This window comes from Scyliorhinus torazame, chromosome 17 (assembly GCF_047496885.1).
Source record: "Scyliorhinus torazame isolate Kashiwa2021f chromosome 17, sScyTor2.1, whole genome shotgun sequence".
Lineage (NCBI taxonomy): Eukaryota > Metazoa > Chordata > Chondrichthyes > Carcharhiniformes > Scyliorhinidae > Scyliorhinus > Scyliorhinus torazame.
Window position 1 is genome coordinate 159,407,477 of NC_092723.1, and position 15,099 is coordinate 159,422,575.

Genomic DNA, 15,099 nt, shown 5'->3' on the forward strand with positions numbered 1-15,099 from the left:
CTGCTCTACTAATAACAGTTGCATCCTTCCATTGACTAGACCCTTCAGGCAAGTATGTCACTTTTGTACCAACTTTTGGCAGTTGCCCTTTCGGAAAAATGGCCTTTTCTAATTCATCATTTGTGTTCCTCCACAGAAACCCTGTCTATATCAGTTAATTGGTCCTCATAGTTCTGTAACACATGCGTACCAGATGACTCTGGTTCCTCACCATGTCTGTCTGCTTGGTCTAAATTTGAAAAATTGTAATCTGTACCCATTATCCTTGATGAATGTACCATAACAGTTTGATTACCATGTTGCAAAATAATTGTTTTGCCATCTATGCCTATGATCTTCCCTGTGCCTTTATATTCATTAGAATTATCCCTCTTATAGTATACCATGCCTCCTTGCTGAAAAACGGCATCTGATGGCCGTACGTTATGTCTTAAAGCTCTGCGAATTCTTTCAGAGACTTCTGCTTCCAAAAAAGCTTTTCTACTACTATGTAATGCATTTAAATGTTCAGCAAAACCAGAGCTAATTGTAGTCCCCTCCCAAGCTGGAGGCTGGTCATCCAAAATGGATGGAGTTTTAGGATTTCTACCAAACACTAATTGATAAGGACTATAGCCCCCAACCATCTGCAATGAATTCTTTGCATGTACTGCCCATGCTAAAGCTGGATTTAGCCTGCAATTTGGTCGATCTGCCAAAATTTTCCGAAGCATGTCATTGATGACAGCATGATTTCTTTCACAGACACCATTACAAAATGGGCTTTCTGCAGCCGCATTCATAACTCTGATATTCATGTTTTCACATATATCCCTAAACTCACCATTAGCAAATTCTCCCCCATTGTCCCACTGTGAATTTTGCCGGTGGACCCATTCCTGTCCCTATCCATTTTTCCACGATTTGATCCAGAATTACTCTCTATTCTTTACTTCGTACAATCGTTGATTGACTAAATCTGGTTGCTAAATCTACAAAATGCAAAATAAATATATTATTTGCTTTATCCCAGATCTTAAGGTCCATGGTCACAATGTTGTTAAAATCCCTGGCCAAAGGTAGGGTTACTATTGGTCGTGCTGGTGTCCTTCTGTACTTCCTACAAACTTCACAGCGGTCACTAACCTATTCTATCAGTTTAGTATAGTCGTCATCCCTTACCTCTGCATCCTTTAATAAATTTTTCAGCCTCCGAGGAGACGGATGTGCAAATTGCCTATGCAGTTTTAATACCACAAGCTTTTTATCAGCTAAAGTCCCATTTTCAACTGCCATTAACACCTCCTTAACTACTCTACTTGAAATATTATTTGTCAGTAATGGAATACAATAGTGTCCCGACTGTGTAAATTGTAAGTCCACCGTCTTTCCAAAAACTGTTGCCTTATCCTGTTCCATATCCAGTTTCATGTGTGCTTTCTTCATCGATGGTCTGCTCAGAAGCAATGGTATCTCACTTGATACAACATCCGTGCTAATGAAATGATTCACTCCGGCAATATTACAAGGGATCACCACTCTTTTCAGCGACTTCAGAGTATTATCATCCCCAAACCTGAAACTTGTGGAACTTTCAAATTCCTTAACCTTGTTACGATTTTCAGCATTCAAAGAGTCCAGGTAACATTTTAACCAGTCAATTCCACACACAGTAGATGTACAGCCACTATCCAATACAGCACAGCTGAAGGATTCAGCAACCAACACCCTCATTACCGGCGTAAAACTGCTTGTCAATAGGACAATGCCTTCTTTCTGGTCACTATCTTTTTCCTCTTCTGACACTTCCGTGTCATGTGTCGCTTCAAACACTCTATCATAACGAGTTGGACAGTTCAAAGCATAATGGTATTGAGAGTCACATCGAAAACATCGATTTATCACGCCCCATGCATTTCTGGGGTTCATCTTCCTATTGTAGGTTCTAACTGGGTTTCTGTCTTCATAATTTCCTTGTCTCGGTCTCCTTCTATAGTCTTGAGCCCTGTTCGTAGCCATACGATTTTGCCATCCTGTTAGTAGTGTATCTTCCATATTCTGCCTTATTGCAGGCTGACCTATTTGGGTCATCAGAGCCATTGGCATCGAATGTTTCCCCAGAAACTTTTGTAAAGCTTTTTTCGAATAAGGTATCCTTATCAGTAAACTGAACTCCTGTCAAAACAAGGAGCCTATCCATGTTGCGCACTCTAGCACAGTCAAGTACTTTAAAGGCCAACACAGACTGTGGAAATTCCAGGTTGTGTTTCTGCAGCCTTTTATATAGTCTGCCAAATTCCATTATATAGTCTTCCATGGAGATATCCTCCATTTTCCGGAACTTATCAAAATCCGACCATGCTTCATACACACTTAACAAGTCATCTTTCTTGTAAATCTTATCCATATAATGTAATAAAGTTTCCAGACCTTCTTCTGTGTCTAACTCTTCCAATTCCAGCTCAGAAAGCACTTTGTTTCAGATTTTACTGCCATATGGTAAAGAAAGAGCCAATGCCATACCTTGTTTTCTCTTTCCCAAGGCAGTTACCTTAGTCCACATAACTACTGCACTTCTCCATTGGTCGTACGATTCCCTTTCAGAAAATAAGGGAGGATAGTCATATCCAGCCATCCTTATCCTCGATTCAGCCATATATCCCTTTTTTTTTTTCTTTTCTCACTCACTCCTTGGTTTGATCTGGAAAAGTTGTATCTTTCAACCCTTCACATTTACACAGCAACCATCCTCTGCTACCAATTGTTAGACGTTTTAGTTGCTATGATATGAAGAGTCTAAAGTTCTGTTCCTTTTTCACAAACACACATTTATTTCATTCCAACAGCCTTTGGATTGGATTTGTTTATTGTCACGTGCAATATTGCAATATTGTCACGGTACAGTGAAAAGTATTTTTCTGCGAGCAGCTCAACAGATCATTAAATACATGGGAAGAAAAGGGAAGAAAAGAAAATACATAATAGGGCAACACAACATATACAATGTTTTCGCACAAAACTCTAACTATACATCACCTGACAGAGGCCACCTGAAGCCCCTTTACATATCAGTGTCAATTCATGGATACTTAACATAAATGAGACAACTAATTGCAATGTCCCTTAACCCATTACTTAACAAAATACTCCCAGAAATTGGGCGGAATGGACTAAAAAAGACCGCACCCTAGTGGGAGCCACCTCATGCACTTCTTCTCCCTACATACCTCCACCGGAAGTCCAACTGGATCAGTCACATAAATATTGTGGCTACATCAGCAGATTTAGGCTGAGAATTCAGCGGTGAGAAGCTCCCGTCCTGACTCCCCAATGGCTGCCCATCATCCCCATGACAGGAGTGTCTTACGGACAGGGTTTGTGTGGTCCCCCCCACACTGTAATCAGGATGTTTGTGTAAGGTGTGTGTATTACCTTACCCTCAGAGTATTTTTTCTTTAGTTCAAAATAAATTCCAGCAACAGGTCTTCTTATGAGTTTTTAAAAAAATTTAGAGTACCCAATTATTTTTTTCCAATTAAGGAGCAATTTATCGTGGCCAATCCACCTACCCTGTACGTCTTTGGGTCGTGTGGGTGAGACCCACGCCGACACGGACAAAATGCAAACTGCACACGGACAGTGACCCGGGGCCAGGATCGAACCCGGGTCCTCAGCGTAGTGAGGCAGCAGTGCTAACCACTGCTCCACCGTGCCACCCCTTCTTTTGGTGATTTTTTAAAACAAGTTATTTATTTTCACACACTTGCACCAGATTTGTGAAACACAGCAGGCAGAATTCTCCCTAAAATATGTAGAGTGTCGTAGCGAGTGGAAAAAGCGACACTGGAACCACTGGCACCAACGGTGGTTTACTCAGCCATTTCCTTAGCCTGATAAGAGAAAAGAAAGGCAAGGGGTGGGTCCCATGATGTAAGGCTGGCAGTGTGGGTTCTGATTGTTTTTTAGAAATCATCCCGATACAAAACCAGGGGCAGTGCCTCTCTTCACTCGGTCGCCCACCCCCCACCCCGAATGGTGGGGCAATGTAAAACACATTGGGTGGGATTCTCCGACCCCACCGCCGGGTCAGAGAATCCCCGGGGGTAGGCGCGAATCCCGCCCCGCCGCCGGCTGCCCTATGCTCCGCCGCCGTTTTTCGGGCGGGGGCGGGATTCCAGCCACGCCGGTCGTGACCTGTTGACAGCGCCCCCCCCCGGCGATTCTCTGGGCCCCGATGGGCAGTCCAATTTTGGCCAGTCCCGCCAGCGTGAATTACTCACCTCACGCACAACGGGACTTGGCAGGTGAGTATGCGGGGACGGTCCTCGGGGGGGCACGGGGGAGGATCCAACCCCGGGGGGGCGCCCCCATGATGGCCTGGCCCGCGATCGGGGCCCACTGATCTGCAGGTGGGCTTGTTCCGTAGGGACACTTCTCCCTTCTGCGCCGGGCCCCTGTAGGGCTCCGCCGTATTGCCCGGGGGCCGGCGTGGAGAAGAGAACATGAGCGAAAATACGCCGGCCGGTCTGCGCATGCGCCGAATCACGCTGGCCATTCCCCGCATGCGCGAGATCACGCCGGCCGTTCCGCACATGTGTGAACTCGTGCCAGCCGGCTGGAGTGGCGCCAACCACTCCGACGTCCACCTAGCCCCCTGGACAGGTGAGAATTCCTCACCTTGGGGGGGCCATTGACGCCGGAGTCATTGGCACCGGTTTTCCCGCCGGTGTGGGGACTTAGTCCCCAGAAGGGAGAATCCCGGCTATTATATAATAGAAACCTTGACTCACCTCCTCAGGAAACTCCTCGCTTACCAAGGACATGATCAGTGATGTTTTACCAACTTTAGCTGCATATATGAACAGAAGAGAGGCATCAATTCCAGAGCCCAAGAAGGATGCATTAAGCACAGTTTAAGCTTTCACAAGAGACATTTTAAACTTCAGTTTAGACCCAGCACACCCACAATAAATGTTATATTACACTTATTTTTGGACTTCTCCCAGGGTTCACAAATTACTGAGACAGATGGGCCTACATTCATATAGTGTCTTTCACGTCCTCAGGATGTCCCAAAGCATTTTATACCCAACTTAAACCTGCTTGAAATGGAGTCACTGTCATGTCAAAGGCCAGGAAGGGACCAGGTGTGTGGTTGTGGTGACAGTGCGGGTTGTTTCAATCAACTTCAGCCCTCAAGGGGCGGCAGGCTGGTGCACTGGTTAGCACTGCTGCCTCACTGTCCGTGTGGAGTTTGCACATTCTCCACGTATCTGCGTGGGTCTCACACCCACAACCCAAAGATGTGCAGGGTAGGTGGATTGGCCATGCTAAATTGGCCCTTAATTGGAAAAAGAATGAATTGGGTACTCTAAATTTTTTTTTAAAACTTCAGCCCTGATGAATTAACCAAGAGAAAAGGCATGCTGAGTTGTCGCCTCTGATTGGCCAGAACTGGAAGCTGGGGTGGGAACTTAGTCTGGGAGAAAATCAGAAACCTGATGTGTGCATGTCAGTAATCTTCATTAGAATTGCTGTTGTCAAATGTCACAATGTAACTACAGGTTGAAATCACTAAGCGTCGCTGTGAAATGAGGCCTGGTCTCCCAAATCAATCGGCATCTTGTGTATAAAAAAAGAGCTAAATCAATGGCCGACAGACAATAGTCAATTACAAGTTTTTAAACAATTAAGTTTCTCAGGATTAAGGAAGATTTAGGTAGGAAGAACATAGAGACATAATATAAAATGAACTATACAACTTTAAAGGGGGGGTGGAGAAGCAGAGGGATTTGGGTGCATATGTCACTGAAGGTGGCAGGACAGGTTGAGAAGCCGGTTAATAAAGAATACAGGAGGGTCACGCGATGTGAGTGTGGGAGCGGCTGCTTTTTCGCGAGCTCTGGTTCTACTGGTCTTTTAATCCTTTATTTTACGCTAATGCACATCCCATAATTATCTTATCTTGGGATAGACTATGTCCCTAGATGATCCTGGTCGGAGTTCGGTGATGAAGAGTGGAGTTAAATCAGAGAGAATTCTCAATTGATTGAGGTGGTCGGAGGTGGTTGGTGTGGGGCCCAGCCTGCAGTGACGGTTTTGCTGGTGAGTGGGTCTGCACCTCAGCGGTGCTATTTGCCTCAAGGTGATGGCTGCCTTTGCAAACGATGCTTTGGATGATGATCTCGACTTTGTGGTGCAGGTTTTTGGTGCTCACTTTGATGTGCTGCGAAGTATCCTTGAGAGAATGGTGAAAGCGCAAAAGAGCATCCTGATATTTGTTAGGGCAACTCCCTGGTGGGGGCTCGCCTTCAGTTTGTAGAATCCTACTACATGGTGTGACACCCATCCTGACTGACTCGGGGAGTAGGGGCCTGGCAAGGAGTATTCAGGAGCCCAGTCTCTTGGCGAGGAGTGGGAGGCAAGTCCCGACTGAGTTTGAAAATTGGCTGACATGCTTTTGTAATCTTGATTTGAAGGCTGGGTACATCAGGTTCGACAGAGCACATTGTATCCTGGTTTTGAGTCCAGGGGCCGGTTAGAGGTCCTGACCACTGGTCTTATGTTGTCCTGTCCTTGATGCTCATCGTGAGGGGTTGGAGGTGGCTGGTCAGGTCGAGTCATCCCCCCAGCTGGGGCCTAGATTTTTAGCCGCCTGGGCATCGGCATGGCGGAGGTGAACATGCTTTGTTTAATGGAACTTCTGAGAGATTTTAGTTTTTAAAATAAATTTAAAGTACCCAATTCATTTTTTTTCCAATTGAGGGGCAATTTAGTGTGGCCAATCCACCTAGCCTGCACATCTTTGGGTGCAAGGGTGAGACACACACAGACACGGGGGGGAATGTGCCAACTCCACACGGACAGTGACCCGGGGCCGGGGTCGAACCCGGGTCTTCGCCGCCTTGAGGCAGCAGTGCTAACCACTACACCACCGTGCTGCCCAACTTTTGAGAGATCCTGAGGGTTCTTCGACTATCTTGTCATGGCGTTGGCCTTTTAAGTGACATGGATGATATTGTGACCCTGGTGTTCATCAATAATCCTGGATTTTATTCCCTTGTGATTATGTTGTTGATTTCACCTGGTTGATCTTTCTCCTGGCAAGGGTGTGTAATTTTTGAGCACAAGGGTGAGGGTCATTTGTTGTTCTGTATTAGCAAAAACCATATTGAATCGGTCAAGTGATATATGGTTTGTGCACCGTCTTGCCCTTTTTTATGTGCTGTAATCCTTGCATTCACAAGAAAAGAGTGAATTTTATACACCCCTTACCTCATTTATAGAGATGAGTGCAGCCACAATGGGATGATGGATGGATGGTTGGTGTGGTGGTGGGTTAGATAAGTACTCACTTGGATTGAGGATACCCAGTTAGAGCTAATTGTTTCAGGCTTTTATCTTGCTTTTTTTTGTTGCCTTGAAACGTTAAGAATCCTTGCTTGTCTCCTTCGAAGGCCCAGATGTTTCCTGGAGAGGACTAGGTTCCTTCTGATTCTTCTTTTGTGGTCGGCATTTTTAGAGCGATTGGAGTAGGGGAAAATGAGTGGTAGTCCATGCCTGGGTGTGGTTGGTTAATTCTTGTTCGATTTGTTGAAGTGGGGGTCTGTATACTATACATTGTCGGAGCCCTTCTTCAGTTTGGGGGTCGGCTTGATTGTGGAGTTAGGCGCCATCCTCGAAGTGGTCTGATACAGTGGCCTCCTGAGTGTCCTCATTGTGACTGGCTCTTCCATGGGTCAGCAGTTTTTGTCTTGGCTGAGGTAGCACTGCTTTGTCCCCTAATATTATTCTTGAAATAGCATACAGAGCTGGTCTGTGTTCAACATTCTTGGGCTATTCAGGCATTCTTCCCTTAGGGGGGTTTTATTCTCTTCATCTGGGTGAGCTGCGTGCTGTGATAAGCCCTGTTTTGGCCAGTGAGTTACGGGTGAGTTCCCCTTATCGTTCCGGGTTGGGTGGAATCGCCCCTTCCCAAGAGGCCCAATTACAGGGTGTCTTAACGATTCTCTTTCTCTTGGGTGGTGGGGTCTCTTCAATCAAGATTAATGTGATTTTCCCAGTGTCGGTGGGGCTGGTGCACTGCCCTGGGTGTGGTTGGCGAGGTGCAAGGCCAGCTGGGTGATGGGTCCTGGAGTGTGCTGGGTATCCTGGGGGTATTGATGCCTTTGTATTAGAGTATGCTGGACAAGGCCAGGTCTGGTGCTGTGGTTGGCATCCTGTTACCCACTTAAGATTGGGGTGTTTCTTCTCAAAGGCCACCAAAGGACATATTAGGGCCATCCTGAGAGGCTGTGTTTTTGAGGTGCTTTAAATTCCTTGGTTTATTGACTCCTAAATGCACCAGGGTCTGGGGTTGAGCCGGGTCCTGCATTGTGGTTGATATCCTACACCCCTTATGATTGGGGTGTTCCTTGTCTGAACGAGCAGCATTTTCTCTTCTTCATCATTTGGTGTTGGGTGTGCGCTAGAGGAATATTGATCTATGGTTGTACCTTGGTCCTCCTTTATTCTGAGACCTTTTGTTCCTTGGTAGTTCTCCCTTATTTATCCTGCCTTGATTAGTGTATTCGGAGGTGCTGACTGCACTGACCATAATCAGAGTCTGTAGCTGCTGGCCCTTCCTGTGGAATGATGATCATTCTGTACTGTGCCCAAGGTTGTGATCATGTTGCGTAGTGTGGTATGTGTAAAACATCCTTTTAGAAATGGGGTTCTCATGTATTTTCTTTGTATTTTTCTATGTTTGTTATGGTGGGATTTAAGAATCTGTGATTGGCTCCTGCAGGGATACAGACTGCTCTGGTATCCGAGGAGAAGAGGTTGCAGTGTGTCTTTGGTGCCTCTGGTATTTCTGGAGTTGAGGGAGATATGTTCTGGTGCACGCCCGAAAATGGCAGGAAAACATTATCCTGAATTCTCATGGTTGTTGTGCGCAATCTCCGTTTGAGAAGTTGTACATGATTATAGCATGTTTTCAAAACCTTTTCCTTCTCTCCATTGTTCTTTGGTGATGTCCTACACCCCTTATGATTGAATCTAATGATTGTACAGAGCCAGTTATATTGTTTTTCCATTGTTCCCTCTGTATCCATGTATGTTGAGACTTTAATTTGCTAAGCTGTATCCATCCCTGTGGTTTTGTTGTGTTATATGTTAAAATAAAAACTTCAATAAAAAACGTTTTTTTAAAAACATACTCAGTGGTTAGCACTGCTGTCTCATGGCGCCAAGCCACTGTCCGTGTGGAGTTTGCACATTTTCCCCGTGTCTGCATAAGTCTTACCTCCACAACCCACAGATGTGCAGGGGAGGCAGACTGGCTATGCTAAACTGCCCCTTAATTGGAGAAATCTTTAAAGAAAAGATTTTTTAAAGCATTCGGTATTCTACACCTTGTTAATAGGGCATGGAGTACAAGAGCAAGGAGTTTATGTTGAACTTGTATAATTTACTAGTTCGGTTTCAGTATTGCATCCAGTTCTGATGCCACACTTTAGGAAGGATGTGAAGGCATTAGAGAGAGTGCAGAGAAGATTTACAAGAATGATTCCACTGTCTGAGAGTGTGGTGGAGGCAGGTTCAATGAAATCATTCAAATAGAAATTAGACTGTTATCTGAAGAATGTGCAGGATTATGATACCAGGTGAGGTGCTCATTTGGCAATTTGGTGTAGGCTTGATTGGCCAAATGACCTCCTTCTGCTCGGTAAAAAAATCTGTGGCTGTTCTGGGAAGGTGCTGAGAGACATCCTTGCTGGTGAGAGGTTGTTTCTTTTTGTGGAAGAGTCTAGGACCAGAGGGCATAATCTCAGAGTAAGGGGGTCACCCGTTTAAGACAGAGAAGAGGAGGAATTTCTTCTCTCAAGGGGGCAGTAATTCTTTACTCCAGAGAGGGCTGGGTCATTAAGTATGTTCAAGGCTGAGAAAGGCTTTTAATCAGTAAGGGGATCAAGGGTTATGTGGATACGGCAGGAAAGTGGAGTTGAGGATTATCACACTGGATCAGTCCATGATCTCATTGAATGGTGGGGCAGACTCGATGGGTCGAATAGCCTACTTCTGCTCCTATGTCTTCTGGTCTTATTCTGTGGGAGCAATTTTGGTACCAATAAACCAATGATATTTGGCATATTTTTAAGGCAATGTCTTTTTTACATAATGTGACGCTAAACAGAGCTATAATGTAATGAAAATAGAAATAAAGATGAGGGCACGGGTAGCCTGTTGAGTGTGTGGAGACTATCCACAAAGTATTCCACTAAAATCTCACCTTAATACCCCCTTCCCCCAGTCCCTCCATTATCTCTGTCCCCCGTACTCTCCCTCCAGTCTCTTGTGTTTTACTCACGTTCTCCCACCAGCAGTATCCTCACATCTTCCCTCATGTTCACTCTCTCCGACCCTGACCGATACCGAGTGCCTCAACGTCGGTTGACCGGCAGGCTGGGCACGGAATCGATCGCCACCAACTCTACTCCTGTGGCCCCCGGCGCGGTCCGACCAGCCGAATCTCGGCAACTTCCGACGGCAGCCGACGCTCATTCGGCAACTTCCGGACAGACTCGGGCATTCCCGGAGAGGGAGGCCGGACTCCCGATTCGGCAACACAGAGTCGGAAGCAACTGCTGCCATTGTACTTTCCATTTTGGGAGTGGAACATTGGATCCCCCCCCCCCCCATTCCACAAATTTTAAAATCTCTGTCCTCAACCAACTCCACCCGTTCTGAATTCATCTGCCGCTGAAACCCTCATTTCGTGCCTTCTGTGACCTCTAGAGTGTGACTATTTAGTGCACTCCTGTCTGGTCTCTGGTACATGCTACCCTCCCTATGGAGGTCATCATCCAAAACTCCAGTGCCCTAACTTGTGCCACGTCCTGTTCACCCGTCACTTCTGTGCCTGTTTACCTACATTGACTTTCAATCCAACAGCGCCTTGATTTTACAATTCTCACCTCTATATTCATATCCCTCCATGGCCCTCCCTCCTATCCCTGTACACTATGCCAGCCCACAACTCTTTGAGAGATCATGACTCATCTAATTTTGGCCTCTTAAACATCCACAATTATAAAATCGATCCACCATTGGTAGCTGTGCCTTCAGATGCCACGGCCCCAAGCTCGAGAACACTCTTCTTCCACCTTGACACTCTCTAACAAACTTTTTAGTCATCTGCCCTAATATCTCATGTCCATTTTTTTTTAGCCATCGGACTCTTCCCCCACATGACCCCCCCCCCCCTCCCAACCTTTTCCAGCATTGAGCACAGCCTTCAAGCATATGGGTCCTAATCTATGAAATTTCTTCTTCTATCCCATCTGCCTCACACCTTTAAAAATTCCACAGCGCCCATCTTTACAACCAAATTTCTGTTCACCTTTCATAGAATTTACAGCATAAAAATTGGCCAGCAGCTCGACTGGTCCATTCCCGAACCAGCCTCCTGCCCTTTTCATCTCCCCTGATCAGCATATCCTTTTATTCCTTTTCTCCATGTGTTTACTTAGCGTCTCCTCAAATGCATTCCAGCAATTTGCCTCATCTACTTCATGCAAGTGAGTTTCACATTCTCACCATGCTCTGGTAGAAAATGTTTTTCCCGTGGCGGCACGTGGCACAGTGGTTAGCACTGCGGCCTACGGCACGGAGGACCCGGGTTCGAATCCCGGCCCTGGGTCACTGTCCGCGTGGAGTTTGCGCATCCTCATGTCTGCGTGGGTTTCACCCCACAACCCAAAGATGTGCGTGTTAGGTGGACTGGCCACACTAAATTGCCACTTAATTGGAAAAAAAATAATTAGGTACGCTAAATTTATTTTTAAAAATAAAATGTTTTTCCCCTGAATTCTCCACTCTCTCACTTCCAAATCTCAGTGGATAAGCTGAATCTGGGGCAAAAATCAGGTAATGTTAGAGGTAGAAATTGGTGATCTTAGTCATGGTGCGAACAGGACGTCAGAATTTTACCTCAGGATCAAACATGGCACCATAGTTGTGAACAGACTGGCTTAAATCTCAGACTATTGCCAGTGAGAGAAAGGGATGATAGTAGTTCGGGAATGGAGTTTGGAGTAGGGACTTAAAACAATATTTAATTGGTGTGCTGAATGTCAGATAACAGGTTGATGGTTTAGAAACATGGATCAAGAGAGGTGGTAGTGACTTAGGGGCCATCAATGTATATTCAAAACTAATGCTGTGCTTTTGAATGATGTCAACAAGGAGCAGCAGCACGTAGCTGAAAAATAGGAGGGAGCAAAGATCCATCCTGAGGGACACAAATGTAATGCAGCAGGAGCAGGAAGAGAAGCCACTGCAAGTGATTTTTTTGGGTACAATTACATAGATATGAATGGAACTGTGTGAGAAAAGTCCCACCCATTAGAGAAGGATGGCGTGGCCAACTGTGTCAAAGGTTGCAGACAGGTCAAGATAATTTTATTAGTGTCACTTAAATAGGTTTCATTAACACTGCAATGAATTCGTGAAAATCCCCTAGTCGCCACATTCTGGCGCCTGTTCGGGTACACTGAGGGAGAATTCAGAATGGCACATCTTTTGGGGGACTTGTAGGAGGAAACTGGAGCACCTGGAGGAAACTCACACAGACACAGGGAGAAATTGCAGACTCCGCACAGTGACCCAAGCCAGGAATCGAACCCGGGTCCCTGGCTCTGTGAAGCAACAGTGCTAACCACTGTGCTACCGTTCAACGAAGCGGGAAAGTTTACCTTTGTCAGAGTCACAGAAGTACAATGGCAGTGGAGGAAGTCTGAGTGGAGATTCAAACATGGGAGTTCCAGAAAATATGGAAACTGATTTAAGAGGTGACAACACATTCAACACTGTTTGACAGGACGGTGGGATCAAGAGTTACATAGAACGATACAGCGCAGTACAGGCCCTTCGGCCCACGATGTTGCACCGACATGGGAAGTCAAAAAACAAAAGCCATCTAACCTACACTATGCCATTATCATCCATATGCTTATCCAATAAACTTTTAAATGCCCTCAATGTTGGCGAGTTCACTACTGTTGCAGGTAGGGCATTCCACGGCCTCACCACTCTTTGCGTAAAGAACTTACCTCTGACCTATATCTATTACCCCTCAGTTTAAAGCTATGTCCCCCTCGTGCCAGCCATTTCCATCCGCGGGAGAAGGCTCTCACTGTCCACCCTATCTAACCCCCTGATCATTTTGTATGCCTCTATTAAGTCTCCTCTTAACCTTCTTCTCTCCAACGAAAACAACCTCAAGTCCATCAGCCTTTCCTCATAAGATTTTCCCTCCATACCAGGCAACATCCTGGTAAATCTCCTCTGCACCCGCTCCAAAGCCTCCACGTCCTTCCTATAATGCGGTGACCAGAACTGTACGCAATACTCCAAATGCGGCCGTACCAGAGTTTTGTACAGCTGCAACATGACCTCCTGACTCCGGAACTCAAACCCTCTACCAATAAAGGCCAACACTCCATAGGCCTTCTTCACAACCCTATCAACCTGGGTGGCAACTTTCAGGGATCTATGTACATGAACACCTAGATCCCTCTGCTCATCCACACTTCCAAGAACTTTACCATTAGCCAAATATTCCACATTCCTGTTATTTCTTCCAAAGTGAATCACCTCACACTTCTCTACATTAAACTCCATTTGCCACCTCTCAGCCCAGCTCTGCAGCTTATCTATGTCCCTCTGTAACCTGCTACATCCTTCCACACTGTCGCCAACCCCACCGACTTTAGTGTCGTCTGCAAATTTACTCACCCACCCTTCTGCGCCTTCCTCTAGGTCATTGATAAAAATGACAAACAGCAACGGCCCCAGAACAGATCCTTGTGGTACGCCACTTGTAACTGAACTCCATTCTGAACACTTCCCATCAACCACCACCCTCTGTCTTCTTTCAGCTAGCCAATTTCTGATCCACATCTCTAAATCACCCTCAATCCCCAGCCTCCGTATTTTCTGCAATAGCCTACCGTGGGGAACCTTATCAAAGTTGTATTTTTTGAGTGGGGTGATGATAACAGAATTAAAGGAGAGAGGGATAAAACATGGAGAGAGAAAACCATTTACAATATCAGCTAATGTCAGGACCAGGAGGATAGGTCAGGTGGTCAGCAGTTTAGTGGGAATAGGATCAAGAGAACAGGGATGTCAAGGGAGAGATTGGTGGAAAACTAGAGAAATATGCAAGATCAAGGCTGGGGCAAGAAAGCAGAGCTTTGGTCTTGTGGGCTAATGGAAGGCAGCATGGTGGCACAGTGGTTAGCATTGCTGCCTCACAGTGCCAAGGTCTCAGGTTCGATCCCGGCTCTGGGTCACTGTCTGTGTGGTGTTTGCATATTCTCCCAGTGTTTGCATGGCTTTCAGCCCAAAGGATGTGCAGGGTAGGTGGATTGGCCACGCAATTTAGCCCCTTATTGGAAAAAAATGAATTGGGTACTCTAAATTTTAAAAAGAAAATGTGGGCTAATGGGAGGTAGGAACACACCCAAGGCAGCAGATTAGATTGTCTCAATCCCAGTGACCAAGAAATGCATGAACTCCTCATAGTTGTTCTTGGAGGTAAGAATAGATAGGGGAGAGGGGTTTAGATAGTGCAAACCATTAAGGAATAATGAGCAATTTTAGCAGATAAGAGCAGGCCTCAATAATTATTAAGTTGGAGCAGCTAAATCTGGCAGTGGATGGTTCAACCAGTTGGCCGCCATAAACAAACACTTGTATAGTATGAAGTCATGAGATGATTCACAAGGCACTTTGCAGATGGTGTTCATGTGATTCTTAGCATATTATTTAATGGACCAGATGCTACATTTCTATTTGGGGTCCAAGTTCACAACATTTGCAGTCAATTATATAAGGGTTTCTGCTTTGGGACCATTCTGGTCTAAATAATTTGACATTGAGAAAAAACAAAATCCTATCATTACAACTACAGTTTTTGTTTTCTTTGGACTTCTAGATGGCTTGAGGACGTGTACTCTAGCTACAAGTAATAAAATAGTTCATTAATTCCCAGGATGCTTTAGGGTTCAGTGTCAGCTTACACCCTTTTAGCAGTTGAAATGTTCCAGCTTAAAGTCACAGTAAATCCAAGAG

General features: G+C 45.5%; 1 protein-coding gene across 2 annotated transcripts in view; it reads right to left on the reverse strand.

Annotated features, from left to right (window-relative positions):
* Nucleotides 1-10,494, reverse strand: part of rhot2 (ras homolog family member T2) — a 52,271-nt gene extending 41,777 nt beyond the window's left edge. For both annotated transcript variants that reach the window (XM_072481452.1, XM_072481451.1), the window contains exons 1-2: nucleotides 10,331-10,494; nucleotides 4,770-4,828 (exon numbers count right to left, since the gene is read on the reverse strand). In XM_072481452.1, coding sequence (XP_072337553.1) covers nucleotides 4,770-4,828; nucleotides 10,331-10,367 — 96 coding nt within the window. In that variant the 5' untranslated portion in view covers nucleotides 10,368-10,494. The remainder of the gene's footprint in view (nucleotides 1-4,769; nucleotides 4,829-10,330) is intronic.
* Nucleotides 10,495-15,099: the final 4,605 nt, after the last annotated feature.